At 49.7% G+C, this 16,503-nt stretch overlaps 2 protein-coding genes across 2 annotated transcripts in view; both read left to right on the forward strand.

Moving 5' to 3' along the window:
• The window catches only part of SMURF1 (SMAD specific E3 ubiquitin protein ligase 1), a 123,873-nt gene extending 109,937 nt beyond the window's left edge, over nucleotides 1-13,936 (forward strand). The window contains exons 14-19 of the mRNA XM_017864228.1: nucleotides 828-1,035; nucleotides 2,887-3,024; nucleotides 4,257-4,377; nucleotides 5,690-5,891; nucleotides 8,259-8,343; nucleotides 10,688-13,936. Of these exons, the coding sequence (XP_017719717.1) occupies nucleotides 828-1,035; nucleotides 2,887-3,024; nucleotides 4,257-4,377; nucleotides 5,690-5,891; nucleotides 8,259-8,343; nucleotides 10,688-10,787 (854 nt within the window). The 3' untranslated portion in view covers nucleotides 10,788-13,936. The remainder of the gene's footprint in view (nucleotides 1-827; nucleotides 1,036-2,886; nucleotides 3,025-4,256; nucleotides 4,378-5,689; nucleotides 5,892-8,258; nucleotides 8,344-10,687) is intronic.
• LOC108523694 (uncharacterized) lies at nucleotides 11,305-13,936 on the forward strand. The gene has a single exon (XM_017864444.1). The coding sequence runs from the start codon at nucleotides 12,820-12,822 to the stop codon at nucleotides 13,693-13,695; it is 876 nt and encodes a 291-aa protein (XP_017719933.1). The 5' UTR covers nucleotides 11,305-12,819; the 3' UTR covers nucleotides 13,696-13,936.
• Nucleotides 13,937-16,503: the final 2,567 nt, after the last annotated feature.

Consider the following 16,503-nt stretch of genomic DNA (forward strand, 5'->3'; position numbering starts at 1 on the left):
TTTTTTGAGACAGAGTCTTGCTCTGTCCTCCAGGCTGGAGTGCAGTGGCGCGATCTCTGCTCATTGCAACCTCTGCCTCCCAGGTTCAAGGGATTCTCCCACCTCAGCCTCCCGAGTACCTGGGATTACAGACGCCCGCCACCTCACCCGGCTAGTTTTTGTATTTTTAGTAGAGATGGGGTTTCACCATGTTGGCCAGGCTGGTCTCAAACTCCTGACCTCAGGTGATCCACCTGCCTCAGCCTCCTCAAGTGTTGGGATGACAGGCGTAAGCAACTATAGCCAGCCTAGAATTGTTACTTGACTTGGCTTATTCATACATATTTTCCTGTGGTCTTTTTTTCCCCCTTAGCATTTCTTCTCTCCCTCCCTCTCTTTTTTTCCCTCCCTCCCTTCCTTTCGTTCTGGATTAGAGGAGGAAGGGAACTTGCCCTTTTCTTTCTCATGCCATGGGAGGGAGCGCAGGGCTGGCTTCCTGGGCGTGCGTCCAGCATGGTGCCGAGGCCCTACAGTGTCAAGGCCCCGGGCTTGGTTTAATTCTCTGTTGTCACCAAGGTGAAATTCTCAGTCAGTGCTGAACACGGGGCTCCTCTGCCAGTTATATGGCCCTTCTGAGGAGGTGTTGGCCCTGAGAGCATACAAAACGTTGTCCAGCAAATCTAGGTAAATTTCTGCTACACAAGCAGCCTTCTTTCACTTGCTCAGGAGCGGGGCCTGTGAGTCCCTGAGTCAGTAGGTCTGGTTGCCTCTGGGACACTTTTCCCAAGAAGCTTGGGGACAGCACTTCTTGGGAAGTGAGATTCCACATCCGCTGGCATCGTGCTGACAAATTCGTGTTCTCTGGTGCCCCCTACAGGACCACTTGTCTTATTTCCACTTTGTGGGGCGGATCATGGGGCTGGCTGTGTTCCACGGACACTACATCAATGGGGGCTTCACGGTGCCCTTCTATAAGCAGCTGCTGGGGAAGCCCATCCAGCTCTCAGACCTGGAATCCGTGGACCCGGAGCTGCATAAGAGCTTGGTGTGGATCCTGTAAGTATTGACTGATGGCACACGGTCACCTGGCTTAGGGTACACCAACCACCGCGTCTACTGTATGCACGCATGTGTGCCTGTGTGTGTGTTATTTTGGGGATCGTTGTGAAATTGAAGAGACACAAATAAACCATTGTATTATAACCAGAAACAGAAAAGGAGATTCTTTGGGAGGCTGAGGTGGGCAGATCACTTGAGCCCAGGAGTTTGAGAGCAGCCTGGGCAACATAGCGAGATCCCATTACAGCAAACAACAACAACAACAACAGAACCACCAGATCCAATAAAAATATTCAGTTGACTTATTTTCCTCGTGATGTTGGACAGGTTTCTCTTCATGGACTAGATTGTTTCCTTGAATGATGAAGGTAAGATCCCAGACGTTAACAGGCCACTCCCCAGGCCCATTTTGGGGTGTGTGTGACACTCAGGGTGTCTCCAGTTAACCTACACAGGGGCCAAGCAAGTATCAAAACAAAATGAACATTTAGTTACCTGTGCTTTAGAATTATTCTAAACACTCTGTTAAGAGCAGCAGGCAGTGACAAGATGAACTGTGACTGTCACGGGTCCTTGCAGATTTCAAGGGGACAAAAGATCAGGCTCTGGCAGATGGAGGGATGTGGGTGAGTCGGAGTCGGGGTCTCCTGGTTGTGTCCCATGTGTCATGTGTTCCAACTTGAAGAGGGGACTCTGGGGCTCTGGTAGAAAATCTTCTACTTAGCTGGGTGCAGTAGCTCTATGCCTATTATCCCAATACTTTGGGAGGTCGAGGTGGGCAGATCACTTGCTCTTTTCGCTTGAAGTCAAAGGTTGGCGTTCGAGACCAACCTGGCCAACATGGTGAAATCCCGCCCCTACTAAAAATAAAAGAATTTTAAGAAGCCAGGTGTGGCATGTGCCTGTAATCCCAGCTCGTTGGGAGGCTGAAGCAGGAAAATTGCTTGAACCCAGGAGGCAGAGATTGCTATGAGCTGAGACCACACCACTGCACTCCAGCCTGGATGACAGAGTGAGTCTGTCTCAAAAAAAAAGAAAAGAAAAGAAAAGAAAATCTTCCACTCTGCCTATGGCTCAAGAACGATGGCAGATTCAAGAGTTACTTTTCACTTTTGAGTGCTTTTGTGTTTGAACTGATGCGTTTGGAAAGGCTGCCTCTAAGGGAGGAAGGGAATTTTTTTTTTTTTTTTTGAGGTGGAGTCTTGCTCTGTCGCCCAGGCTGGAGTGCAGTGGCTCGATCTCGGCTCACTGCAACCTCCACCTCCCAGGTTCAAGTGATTCTCCTGCCTCAGCCTCCCGAGTACCTGGGACTACAGGCGCCCGGCTAGTTTTTTGTATTTTTAGTAGAGATGGGGTTTCACCATGTTGGCCAGGCTGGTCTCAATCTCCTGACCTCGTGATCTGCCCACCTTGGCCTCCCAAAGTGCTGGGATTACAGGGGTGAGCCGCTGCGCCTGGCCGGGAACGGCATTTTCTTGGCATGGCTTCATCTCCAGGTCAATTTCCCTTTGACCCTGATACCTCTTCACATTCCTGCCTTTTGACTCCTACACTCAGCGTACAAAGCAGCTGGGTTGTGGGTCTCCTGAAACCACAGGATGGTAGAGCAACCTGCTCCTCACCTACTATGACTGTGGAAGCCAGGAGTGGGGACATCTGGAACCAGAGCTGTGGTCTCCAGGTCCTCCAGCACCTGTCGCTGTGCCGCCCCCACGCAGGTTCTGTGTCTGCCCGAGGCTGTCCTCTCTTGGAGCCCTGGGTCTGGCAGTTGTAAATGTTGTCTGTCTACCCAATGGCCCCACGTGGTGGCAGAGCTCTAACCTACATCCTTCTGTCTTATTTCAACAGAGAGAACGACATCACACCCGTACTGGACCACACCTTCTGCGTGGAACACAATGCCTTTGGGCGGATCCTTCAGCATGAACTGAAACCCAATGGCAGAAATGTGCCGGTCACAGAGGAAAACAAGAAAGAATATGTCCGGTAATGCCACCTGGGGGGGACGGCTGGGTGCCTGGGGCAAGGCTGAGCCTGCGTTTAGTTGCCTGTGGGGGACGGCCGGGTGCCCGGGGCGTGGCTGAGCCTGCGTTTAGTTGTTGTAGCTCCTTCGCTGTGTGATGGCTGGCGCTTGTGATCAGATCACATGAACAGAGGCGACTTTCAGAAACCGACAGCTCAGCAGCAGCGTCGGGGATCTGCTTGGAGGGGCCCTGATGGGGCCAGGCCTGGCCTGAGGGACAGAGCCCATGTGGGGAAGGACTTTTCAGTGACCACCTAATTATGGATGCAGAGGTCAGAGGCAAAGGAAAGAGCAGTGGCTTTGGAGGGTCTCTGGTGCTCAGTCCGCGGAAGCCACCCTCTGTTTTTTCCATCCCTAACTTGAGGCAAATCCATGTTCAGGCCTCGGCACTTGCAGCTGAGAACTATGTGGACACGTCTGTGTGCCACGCTGTCCTGTGCTGTACTTTCAAATGTACTTTTACACATTTAAAAATTGTTTACATTTTTATAGGGTCTTGCTATGTTGCCAGGCTGGTCTCAAACCCCTGGCCTCAAGCGATCCTCTTGCCTTGGCCTCCCAAGGGGCTGGGATTCCAGGTGTGAGCCACCGTGCCTGGCCAGAACATGCTTTCAAATTGCAGCAATTGATGTGACAGATCAGGTTCAATCCTCCTGTTTTCAGGAGCAAATCGGAATGAATCAGGGCACGCACCGAGTCCTTTTTAACGTGATGCCAAGGTTTGGTACTACTAGCTGGTGGTGTGTTTGTCTGTCTTGGTGGAGAGATCTGGTGGGGGGTGCCCAGTGTGTTCCCATGTTTGTCAGACTGTGATATCAGAACCTGCTCACAGGTCGGGCGCGGAGGCTCACGCCTGTCATCCCAGCAGTTTGGGAGACTGAGGTGGGTGGATCACCTGAGGTCAGGAGCTTGAGACCAGCCTGGCCAACATGATGAAACCCCGTCTCTACTAAAAATACAAAAATTAGCCAGGCATGGTGGTGGGTGCCTGTAATCCCAGCTACTGGAGAGGGTGAGGCAGGAGAATCGCTTGAACCCAGGAGGCAGAGGTTGCAGTGAGCCGAGATTGCGCCATTGCACTCCGGCCTGGGTGACAGAGTGAGATCCTGTCTCCAAAAATAAAAAAAGGAAAAAAGCCTGCCCATGGTGGAAAATCCACTTGGTGTTGCATCCAACTTGCGAGTTTTTCTTCCAGGTTGTATGTAAACTGGAGGTTTATGAGAGGAATTGAAGCCCAGTTCTTAGCTCTGCAGAAGGGGTTCAATGAGCTCATCCCTCAACACCTGCTGAAGCCTTTTGACCAGAAGGAACTGGAGGTATGTGCCTGCCGTGGGGAGTTGACCCAGGGCGTTCAGGGGCCCCCTTGTGGCTGGCGTCTGCCTGTTTTAAATCCTTGCTGCAAGGGGCGGCATGTGCCGTTTCCTAGTAAGCCTAGGAGCTGTTGGGGTTCCCAGACTAGAGCAAGAGTGGGGAGTAGAGGCTGTTTATGGCGGTTGGTAACCGGCGAGATGTCTGCTTGGTGGTAGGAAATCTGAACAGTGCCCAGAAAACTGTTCAAGGTGGTTGTGGCTTCCCTCATTTTCAGGGTATCTAGCGGGGGAGAACCAGGTGGTCCCACAGCAGTAACTTACTGCTTTTTATTCTGGCTGTTCCTAGACTAAGAACAAGGGGCTATTGTATTCTCTAGTCATACTGCATGCGCTTGAACACGGTGATTCATTCAGCCCTTATCCATCTCTGGTGCCAAACAGCTCAAGCCTTGTAGACTGTTCTCCAGGTTTTTCTGCTGCCAGTGAGGAGAGCTTGGGAGCCAAGAGCTTAGATGGAGCAGTAGTTCTGGGGTGAACTTTTGTGTTTTTTTTCTTTTGAGACAGTCTCGCTCTGCTGCCCAGGCTGGAGTGCAGTGGTGCAGTCGTGGCTCACTGCAGCCTCGACCTCCCAGGCTGAAGCAATCCTTCCACCTCAGCCTCCCAAGTAGCTGAGGCTACAGGTGCCCGTCACCGTGCCTGGCTACTTTTTGTATTTGTTGTAGAGACAGGGTTTTGCCATGTTGTCCAGGCTGGCCTTGAACTCCTGGGCTCAAGCAATCCGTCCAACTTCAGCCCCCACAAAGTGCTGGGACTACAGGCGTGAGCCACCGCACCTAGCAGGGGTGAACTTTTTTAAGCCAGTTGCAGAAACACGCCCCATCGGCCCCAGCCCCACGTAACTCTTTCAGAATTCTCCTGTCTTCAGACTTGAAACTCCACGTGTCCTGGAGAGACCCTGGGACGTGCCCTTGTTCATGGTGGTAGCTGTGTTCAGTGTCACCCATTGGTGCTTTGATACTGCTCACCCATGCAGAGCAAAAACCCCGCTTTGGTTAGAAGATAACGTCCCATCAGCAGCTGTGCACTGTGGTCCTTGGGGCTGGAGACCCGTCTGGAGGAGGCGGACGGAAGCATGTGCCACAGGCCTCCTGTTTGTAGCTTTCTTCCCATCTCGGCGTCTGCCTAGTTTATTTAGACACAGCTGCTGCTTTGCTTGGGAACCGACTTTTCACTGTTGTGTGTGTCGGGTACCTAGGAGGCACATCCTGACGTGGGTTTATACATTTTGGAAGTAACTCACCTTTCTGCACCTCCTCAGCTGATCATAGGCGGCCTGGATAAAATAGACTTGAACGACTGGAAGTCGAACACGCGGCTGAAGCACTGTGTGGCCGACAGCAACATCGTGCGGTGGTTCTGGCAAGCGGTGGAGACGTTCGATGAAGAAAGGAGGGCCAGGCTCCTGCAGTTTGTGACTGGATCCACGCGGGTCCCGCTCCAAGGCTTCAAGGCTTTGCAAGGTGACTGACATGGAGGCGGGGCTATTCGATGATGCGTCTATGGGGGCTGTGTTCTGTACTAGGCTGTGGACCGGAAGAGCTGGAGGGTGGCCGGGATGTTTTTCTGAGACGTGTGCTAGAAAATGGCACAAGGAATGTTCTCCAGTAGCTAATGCTCTGCCCTGCAGAGGCTGTGTGTGAGCAGGTGTGGGGCCCCGCTGAGCAAAGACTGTGGAGCCACTCCAGGGCATGTGGATCCCCCTCCTCACTGCTTCCAAAAAGCCATGAGGGTCTGGCCAGCAGAGGCCTTCAGAGGGTCTGTGAGGCCAGCTTAGCCAAGACCCCGGGGAGGGAGCTATGGGGGAACCGCCCCCAGTCTCGGTGGCTCCAAAGCTTGGAGCTGCACATGAACCCCTGTTTAGCCACAAACCACACCGAAAGATGATGTCATGCTCACTCTGTTTAAGCCACTGAGGGAAAGGTGCCCGTCTGCCTGTAGGGCCGGCAGCCTAATGTCTCATCTTTTACACGGAGGGTTCGGAGGGGATGTTGTTGGAAGGAGTGAGGTGAATGGTGTCACCATACTAAAATTTAGCTGATTGAACTGTAAACGCTGATAGACACACAGACACATTGTGAACACAGAATATTGCCTCTGCCTCGCTGAGTAAAAAGAGGTTAATTCCATTTCAGTCGGCTTTGGCCATCAGGGCGCCTTCGACTTTTCCATTGTGACCTCTGCCTATGGATTTGCTGCCAGGGGCCCGGCCTGAATAAAAAGGGGTTCGAGGCTGAGCCCCGCTTGCATCTGGGAGCCTCTGTCTGCTTGACCAGCCTGACCATGACAGCTGCTCCCAGAGCGTGCTGGTGCCTGTCACTTACAAAGCCTTTCTCATTCCGTTCTCCCAACAACCCAGAGAGCCTGGCTGACGAGGATTATTAGCCCCATCCCATGGATGAGGAAGCCGAGACTCACTGAGGCCATGAGATTTATTAACCCCTCAAGGGGAAGAAACAGGAAGATGTGACTGGTGAGGCAGGGCAGGGGTCCAGGCTTCCTGACCAAGCCTTTTCTCATGGCGCCATTGTCTTGCCCACAGCAGGTCCACGTGCAAAACGTTCCCGCTTAGAGATGGTCCCTGTCGTCATAAGGGTCTCATTCGTCCCCCAATAATTGGATAGACTTTAGCCCAGTGTCCCCGAAGTGTCTAGAAGGTGGGTCAGAGGTGAACAGGGTCACAGTGCAGAACAAGGAGTGCTGGTGCTGTGGGAGGGTGGCAGGGCCGGGCAGAGTGGCCAGGGCCCTGCAGGAGGTCTCTGAAGTCCCCCACCTGGCGCAGCCTGTCCTGACTCCCCAGGAGGTTGGGGCTTGGAGGGTGTGGCCTGCGAGGGGGAGGAGCCAGCTTCCTGTCCCAGGTCCCCAGGAAGCAGGGGCTGCACTCTGAGACCCTCTGCCCAACATAAAGATGGTGTCTCTGCTGGTCCTCATTGCTCCTGGATTCCTGTCCTGCCGCTGACCTTGGCCCAGCTTGAAAGGAATATCTGTGAATACACAGGAGCAAGGGGCAGCAAAGCCAAGGCCCGTGACCTCTGTGCCCTCCTTTCCCGGCACCCGGCAGCCCTGTCAGCTAGCCGTCTTTGCCGCAGCAGTGGTGGCTGCTGGCCAGCCTGGTGCTCACTTGGGGCTGAGTCTGGAAAGACCTGAGGAAGAAGGGGCCTGGTGCCTCTCCCTGCGCCACAGAACTGGGGGGCAAGTCGTCTATTCCAGAGGGTGGGTGCAAACAGCTCTGACCCTCAGGGAGCCTGTCTGGAGCAGGCTCATGGCCAGGGTGCACTTTAGGAGGGGCCTTAGCAGTCCTTGCTCTGCCCCCTGCGATATTCTAAAATGTTGGAATTTTGGCCAAGTGTGGTGGCTCACGCCTATAATCCCAGCACATTGGGAGGCTGAGGCGGGTGGATCACCTGAGGCAATCCAGGAGTTCCAGACCAGCCTGGGAAACACGGCAAAACCTCGTCTCTACTAAAAATATAACAATTAGCCAGGCGTGGTGGTGTGTGCCTGTAATCCCAGCTACTTGGGAGGCTGAGGCAGGAGAATTGCTTGAACCCGGCAGTCAGGTGTTGCAGTGAGCCGAGACTGCACCACTGCACTCCAGCCTGAGCAACAGAAACCCTGTCTCAAAAAAATGTCTGAATGTTGTCACTTTGATGGCCATTGCAGGCATGTCCTAAAACCGGGCCTGGGAACCTCATGGCCCTATCACAGGACAGCCTGCCTGGGTGTAGGGGTGGGAACGTGGTCAGGGCCCTGGCTCCTGGGGGCCGTGTGGCCGGGAAGTGCCACAGCTGTGCCTCTGAAGTACATTAACTAGAATGTTGTCTTGTAAGGTTCTACAGGCGCAGCAGGGCCCCGGCTATTCACCATCCACCTGATAGACGCGAACACAGACAACCTTCCGAAGGCCCATACCTGGTAAGCACCGTGGCCAGGAAGTCACGGCGTCCTGGGAGCCCCGGAGGATGCCGACGTTCACGTTCGTTTTGTTGTTTTTTTTCTGGAGATGGAGTCTCTGCTAAAATATTTCTGTCATCATCAAAACTCAAAAGCCACAGCACCTGAGACACAAGGAGAAATTCGAGAGCTGAATGACAATTCTGAAGCCCTCAAGCAAGCGACTCTTCCCCCAACATTACAACGCTGTAAAGAGTGGCTTTACTGGCCATGCAACAACATTTAAGAGGGCCAACATTATTGCTAAACTTAACGTAAAATCTTACAGTATATATAACCTAAAATTTATAGATTTTCTCTTGATTTAGTTTTTTGTTTTTTTGAGACGGTCTTGCTTTGTCACCTAGGCTGGAGTGCAGTGGCACAATCTTGATTCACTGCAACCTCTGCCTCCTGGGTTCAAGCTATTCTCGTGCCTTGGCCTCCCAAGTAGCTGGGATTACAGGCACCCGCCAACACGCCCGGCTAATTTTTGTATTTTTAGTAGAGACGGGGTTTCGCCATGTTGGCCAGGCTGGTCTGGAACTCCTGGTCTCAGGTGATCTGCCTGCCTCGGCCTCCCAAAGTGCTGAGATTACAGGCATGAGCCACCAAGCCCGGCCTCATGTTATTTTTTTAAAGCTGTTTCCTGATTTGTAGGACTCTGTTTCATTTATGCCAAGTCTCAATGACTGGCAGTAGTGCTTGTGTCAGATGGGACGAGTACTTTGCAGCATGCCACACAAAGGTTGTCACGGTATCTTATGAAACTAATTTTGTTATGAGCCATGTCATTAATGAACATTGGTGTTTCAGTGGAGTGTGGCTACCACTCCAGCAGGCTCAAGTCTTCCTCTCTGCCAGATGTTATGTACACACACCTGTTGGTAAGGAAAACTGTCTAGTTTTGGTCTTCACTTTATCTGACATTTCTGGGTCCCCATCTTCTTGGACTCCTGCTTATGACACACGCACCTTGTCTATTGCAAATATTTTCTTCCTAAATTTTAACTTAAAAATGAGTCTCCATAGTAGAGTATTTCCTGTATGGTTTAAAAATCCGGTCACTTGCACGCACTTTGTCCTGGAACCATCCATTGAGACGAGTAGCCGCGTTTCCTTGGGGGAACCAGTACTAGATGCTGTTGAGATGCCCAGTGAGATGATGGAAGGTTCCTGTCTTGGAAACCAAGGATGCGGGATCGAATGCTAGCTGAGACACCCTCTGACATGTGATTTGGGGCAAATGACCCCATATTCCAACTTGGTTTTCCACACGTGTGAAATGAAGTAATGCAGCTGGTCCTGGACCGTGGTGGTGGGTGCCAGGGTCCTGCTCCGAGCATGGCTGTGGCATCCGTTACGGGAACGCACCATGTTGACTGCGCACCTACTCACAAGGCTTTTGTCCTTTAGCAGTTTAGTGCTTGGAGTTACATGCATGTGGAAAGTATGCTCTGAAGCACAGAAAAAAGAGTACCCACCCTGGAACCCAGCTCTGTAGAGACAGACACCCTCCTTAACTGCTTACCCTAGAAGCCAGGAAGTCACTGTACATCCTCTGGGTCACAATTTTGTATTTTTTGGTTTGCTACGGTAGCTTCTTAAAGGATGTCTTTTTCTTTGCACAAATACTGGAAACGAGTTTCCCCCTGGAAATATCGAGTCAAAAGTTGAGTATTCATTTCATCTTTTAAGGATTTGTCACCTTACTAGTTTTGAGATTTTGTTTTTGCAAGGAATTTTCCAGACTGCCCCGTTTTGGTCTCAGATCAAGTCCCAGAGGAACAGACATACACGCAATACATTGTTAGTGGTGACGTTGCCTGACAGCCAGTCTGGGTTACAGGGGCTGCCAAAGAGGCATTCCTAGCACAGAGAAAGAATTTCTACCACAGACAGACAGACAAAAAACAAGTGGAGCACTTTGTCCTGATAGAAGCCATGAACAGTAATTTGGTGATGTTTTGGTGGTCACTGCTCAAGACTTACTTTACTGTGTGTTGATTGGGCACGGTGGCTCAGGCCTGTAGTCCCAGCACGTTGGGAGGCCGAGGCAGGAGGTTCACTTGAGGCCAGGAGTTTGAGAGCAGCCTGGGCAACCTAGCAAGACCCTGTCTCTACCAAAAAGCAAAAACAAATTACAAATCTTTGTATTAGAAGCAGAAAAGCACAGGGGGACATGGAGAACTCACCACCACTCCTACCCCGCCCCCCATTCCTCTCCCCTCCCACACACACTTCTCACTGCCTGTCCTTGGCCTTGAGGTTGGTCCCAGGGCTGGACTGCCCACCCAGTGACTCTCACTCTGTTGTCCTTTTTCAGCTTTAACCGGATCGACATTCCACCATATGAGTCCTATGAGAAGCTCTATGAGAAGCTGCTGACAGCCGTGGAGGAGACCTGCGGGTTTGCTGTGGAGTGAAAAGCAACCAAAGGCAACAGAGTCTAGCTCATGGCCACCAGACCAAAAGCATCCAGCTTCTGTGCGCCTCCTGCAAAGCTGGCAGAGGCCCTGGAATTCCGGATCACCTGAGGGGAAAGGGTTGTCTCTCTCCTTTCTGTTGGGGAGGGGATGGGGACTTTTGTTGGTGGCTCCCACCCATATATCTCTCCTTTATTATAGTACTCCCACACGCTTCCATCACCCATCCAATAAAATGCAGCCAGGGTTAGCCTTTGGCTTTGGTCACACAGGATATTCTGCTGTGGTTGCAACCCATGTGGTGATAAGACTCACGGCCCTGAGCTCTTTACGGGAGCATCAACCCACAGTTAGGGGACTGAGTGTGGCTGGCTGAGGGTTTGGAACTGGTGGCTATCCCCGCTGTTCCATCTCAAAACAGCCTTGAGGCCCCTTTTCAATTTGAGCAGCTGCTAGATATCTTACCAGAGCTCAGATTCCAGATTTCACATCCCAGCAGCCTCTTCTGGGCAGCAGATGAATTTCCAACTGAAAAATAACTGCATAACGTATGCTTATTGGAATTCTGCCACAGCAGGAAGCTTGAGTCAAAATGTGTTTCCCCTTTGAAAGGAGAAGGAATTGGAGCAGCTTTTCCTGGAGCCAGGATATTTCTTTGCTGGGTATCTTGGCTGAGAATGTTTTACATAGAGAAAAACCATCCTTTAAGGGCCACTTTTGCTGCATTATCTGTCCAGTTTGACTTTTCTTTTCAGTGAAAACACCATGTCATGGCGTGTAGAAAAGAGCAGACCAAAATCAGCCCTAGAGCCAACCAGTCAGTCCCAAAGCTCTGACCTCTGTGCCACTGTTGTCCATAGAAGAGCATCAACCGTGTCACTTAAAATATTAGTAAACCATGATGCGGCAACTGCTAAGAGCTAAACTAACAAAATTGTGTTATCATAGCTGCTGGCTTGGTGCGAACTAGCTTAAAAGCAATGGTGAAAGGATAACCTCGATGATGTAAATCCACCCAAAGATACTGTTCTACAAAAAGTAGGGTGTGGACGCAAACCTGTGACCGCAGAGGGGGACGGCTCCACACTGCCTCATGTGGCCCCTTTCCCAGTGGCAGCTGGTGACACTAACGATTGCTACTCGGTTCACTTGCCCAGATGTCTTCATATGATGAGCAAGGCCAGAAGCAAGCCTAGACCCGAAGTTTCTGACACCATTTCCAGTTTGCACAGAAGTCAAACAGTATTTTATCTTAAAGTGGCTTGATTTCCAGTAGCTGAACTTGGGCAGAAAACAGCAGCAGCAACCAATGTTCTTGTATGGTTTCTTTGTTGTTGTTTTTGTTTGGGGTGGGGGCAAGTACAGGGTAATTGATGAGCAAGACATTTCACTGCTGTCGAAGTCTCTGGGATCCCGCTGTGGGTCTGAGATGGCCTGGGAAGGACCTTGTGGACGACGGTTTTGTCTGTTCTTTTTGTCACTGTTAACTTCTGGGCTGCTGAGGTTCTAGAATGGAAGGGCTGCCAAATGAGGTTTGCTGCAGAGGAAAGTTTAATCCCCCATTCCAGAAGTCCAGGCCAAATGGTGGGCTTAGCCTCTTTGAAAAGCTCTGCCTTGCCCCCCCAGGTGGGTGCATCCTGTGTCTCATTCACCATGATGCTTCCTGAAGGTGTTCTAGAAGCCCGTGTCCCAGTGGCTCTATCCAGCCTTTCCTTGCATCTTCCTCTTGAAGGTGAGGAAGTGGAAACTACAGCCCTCCCCCGGAGAGCCCACTCTCTATCATGAGCCGAACCCGCGGGAGGCAGAAGAGACATCCTTCCGAGAACGGAAGTGGCCTCTGGGAGGAGGTCGGAGGCCCCACCTGCTTTTCCTGGTGGTGGTATCCAAAATCTGCAGTAACTAGGAAGGAAACCAGGGTCTCATGGTTTAAAAGACTTTGAAGCAGGAATGTTGCATTTGACGCCTTTAAAACTACCTTTTTGCTGTTGGGAGGAGTCGGGGGCGAGCCTTAGCAGCTGCACCCGCCAGCCCCATGCTGGTCGGTGCTGCCCTGCCTCTCGGGCCGGGTGTTGCTTCAGCCCAGAGCCAGAGGGCTGGGTCCCGGGTCCTCCACAGGTGGCCCCGGCGGACACACGCATTCCCGTCCCGGCCTCCGTCTCTGCTTCTCCACTTCCACCTGCGTGTGGGTTTGCTGCCTTGTCATCGGTCGTGTGAGTGTCGCAGACCTTTCCAGAGCTCCAGTTCACTCTTTCCAAACAGGCCTCCCCGTCGGTGGCATCGCACTCCCAGAACCTTCAGTTTCTACGATGGTTTGTTTGGTCCTTTTGAACCACCCCAAAGAACTCAATATGGCAAGCAAATGGTAAAAGCTTCCCGACTGTTGGACTTTGGGTCCGCGCGAAGCCCATTCACGTGTGATCTGTGTCGCCCCTCTCGGTGGTCCCAGGCGATCCAGCCATGCCCCCTGCCCCTCTGCCCAGATGCTTCAGGGGCCCGGCTTTTCAGGCTTGCCCTCACCAGCAGCCGTCAGCCGACACTCAGGGATGTAGCAAACACCACTCCGCCAGTGCTTTTGGTAGGAAGAGCTGAGGCTGCCTGGGAGGCCCGGGGCGACAGGAAAAGGGCTGTCTCCAGTTCTGAAAAGAGAATCTGCCACCAGATCGAATTTCGACCCCTGAGCTTGTTCAGACATATGGTCCGAATTCAGATTAAGGTGGTCACCCAATCTGAGATGTCAGGAAAGGCCTTCTGCAGAGAAAATGTCCCCCCACCCGCCATCTGCAGCCAGGTGTGTGCCGCACGGCAGCCTTCCCGAAACATAGTATGGATTTTAAAAATGTGTTTATTTTTGTTTCTCAACCACTTTATAATGTATTTTTTAATTTATTTTGTAATGTCTTGTTTTTAAGTATTGCTGCTATCCTTGTTATCCTTCCCACGGTTTTTATCGCTGATTTATTTTGTGAAAGTTGTACACTAATGTTCTGTTTTATGTCAAAATCAAAAGTATTTAATGAAATACTAGTTCTATTTAATGTGGTTATGGAACCAGCTGGAAACACAAAACAAACAGTGATTGTACAGCAGGCTGGGCCCAGGAGGTCAGGTTCATTTTGTTACATATGCAATAAACTCACGACTTTACATTTTTGGCGTCTGTTATTTTGGTGTGGAAATGAGATTCCGGTGTCTTTGCAAACCCACAGGAAAGGAAGTGTGTAGGCAGGAATACTGGCAAGGGCCTTCCAAGGGAAAAGGACAGAGTTAAGGATAGAATTGTAAGGGAAACTAATGACAATATGGCAGTGGGTTGAAAGTGTTCTACCAAGCAAAAACGTGGGACTGAGAACATTTAGAATTTCTTTGTGCACTGGTTATCTTTTCATTTTCCCCCTCTTTTTATGTTTATTTATTTTTTTTGAGATGGAGTTTTGCTCGTTGCCCAGGCTGGAGTACAATGGTGCGATCTTGGCTCACTGCAACCTCTGCCTCCCGGGTTCAAGCGATTCTCCTGCCTCAGCCTCCCAAGTAGCTGGGATTACAGGCACGCATCACGCCCGGCTTATTTTGTATTTTTATTAGAGACGGGGTTTCTCCATGTTGGTCAGGCTGGTCTCAAACTCCCAACCTCAGGTGATCCGCCTGCCTCGGCCTCCCAAAGTGCTGGGATTACAGGCGTGAGCCACCACGCCTGGCCTCTTTAACTTCTTTATACAATATTTTGTTTTCAGCAGACAACTGGCAAGTCTTGCACCTGCTTGGTTAGCTTTATTCTTTTAGATGCTATTATAAACATAATTGCTTTCTTAAGTTCTTTTGTGGATATTCATTGCTAGTATATAGAAACATAACTGCATTTGTGTGTCAATCTCGTACCCCAAAACTGCAAAAATTCGCTTCCTAGCTCTAGTGGCTTTCTTGTGAATTCTTTGCAATTTTCTCTCTGTAGGAGATAGCTTTACCGGTTCCTTCCAACTTGGATGCCTTTTATTTCTTATCTATTAGCTCTGGCTTATACTTTTCCAGTACAATGTTGAGAAACTGTGGTAAAAGTGGGAATATTTTTCTTGTTCCTGATCGCAGGGAGAATGTTTATAGTAAAATGCGCTTCTGTATCAGTTGAGATGTACATGATTTTTCCCCGCTGTTCTATTAATGTGATGTGTTACATTGATTTTCTTATGTTGGGCTACCCTTCCCTTCCTGGGATAAATTCCACTTGGTTTTGGTGAATAATCCTTTTAATATGGTCTTGGGGCCGGGCGTTGTGGCTCACACCTGTAACCCCAGCACTTTGGGAGGCTGAGGCGGGTGGATCATGAGGTCAGGAGTTCAAGACCAGCCTGGCCAACACAGTGAAACCTTGTCTGTACTAAAAACACAACAATTAGCTGGATGTGGTGGCACACGCCTGTAGTCCCGGCTACTCAGGAGGCTGAGGCAGGAGAATTGCCTGAACCTGGGAGGTGGAGTTTGCAGTGTGCTGAGACTGCGGTACTGCACTCCAGCCTGGGTGACAGAGCAAGACTCCGTCTCCAAAAAAAAAAAAAGCTGTTGGATTCAATTTGCTAATATTTTGTGGAGGATTTTTACATCTATATTCATAACGGATATTGGTCTATAGTTTTCTTGTAGTGTTTTTCTCTGGCTTTGAAATCACAGTAATGTTAGCCTCATAGAATAAGTTAGGAAGCATTCTTTCCTTTTCAACTATTTGAAGGAGTTTGAGAAAGACTGGCATTAATTCTTCTTTAAATGTTTGATAGAATTCACCAGTGAAGCCACCTGGTCTTGGGCTTTTCTTTGTTGGGACGTTTTTGATTTTTGATTCGATCTTCTTACTAATTGTCAGTCTATTCAGATTTTCTGTTTCTGCATGATTCGGTCTTGGTAGGTGGCAGAGTTCTAGGAAATGCATTTCATCTAGGTTATTCAATTTGTTGGCATACAGTTGCTCATAATACTCTTATAATCCTCTTTATAGTTCTGTAAAATCGGTAATAATGTCCCCTCTTTTCTTTTAGTTGATTCTTCTCAATCATCTGAAGTTTTGTCAATCTTGTTGATCTCTTTGAAGAACCAACTCTTAGCCTCATTGATTTTTCTCATTTGTCTTTTATTTCCTCTGCTATTAATATTTATTTTCTTACTTCTGTTAGCTTTGGGTTTAGTTTGTTCTTTTTTGAGTTTGTTCTTTTTGGCTTTAGTTTGTTCTTTGTTCTTTTTGTTCTTTTTTTTTAGTTTTTTTTTGGGGGGGGTTTCGTTTGCTCTTTGGGTTTAGTTTGTTCCTTAAGGTATAATGTATGGTGTCCATTTTTAACCTTCTTTTTAATATAAAGATTTACAGCTATAAGTTTCCTTGGTCATGGTGAATAATCCTTAGCACTGCTTTTGCTGCATTCCGTAAGTTTTGGTATGTTGTATTTTGTCTCAAGATATTTTCTAATATCCCTTGTGATTTATTCTTTGACCCATTGGTTGTTTGAAAGCATCTTGTCTCATTTCCACATATTTGTGAATTTCCCAGTTTCCTTCTGTTACTGATTTTTAGCTTCATTGTGTTGTGGTCAGAGAAAATACTTTGTGTGACTTCAGTCTTAAATTTATTGAGACTTGTTTTATGACCTCTCTGGAGATAGTATATTCTGGAGAACGTTCCATGTGCATGTGAGAAGAATGTGTATTCTGCTGTTGTTGGGTGGAGTGTTTTGTGTTT

This window comes from Rhinopithecus bieti, unplaced genomic scaffold, assembly GCF_001698545.2.
Source record: "Rhinopithecus bieti isolate Rb0 unplaced genomic scaffold, ASM169854v2 scaffold_2723, whole genome shotgun sequence".
Classification (NCBI taxonomy): Eukaryota; Metazoa; Chordata; class Mammalia; order Primates; family Cercopithecidae; genus Rhinopithecus; species Rhinopithecus bieti.

Excerpts from the sequence above, each read along its gene's own strand:
- LOC108523694 (XM_017864444.1), top strand. The coding sequence starts at position 12,820 with ATGCTGGTCGGTGCTGCCCTGCCTCTCGGGCCGGGTGTTGCTTCAGCC.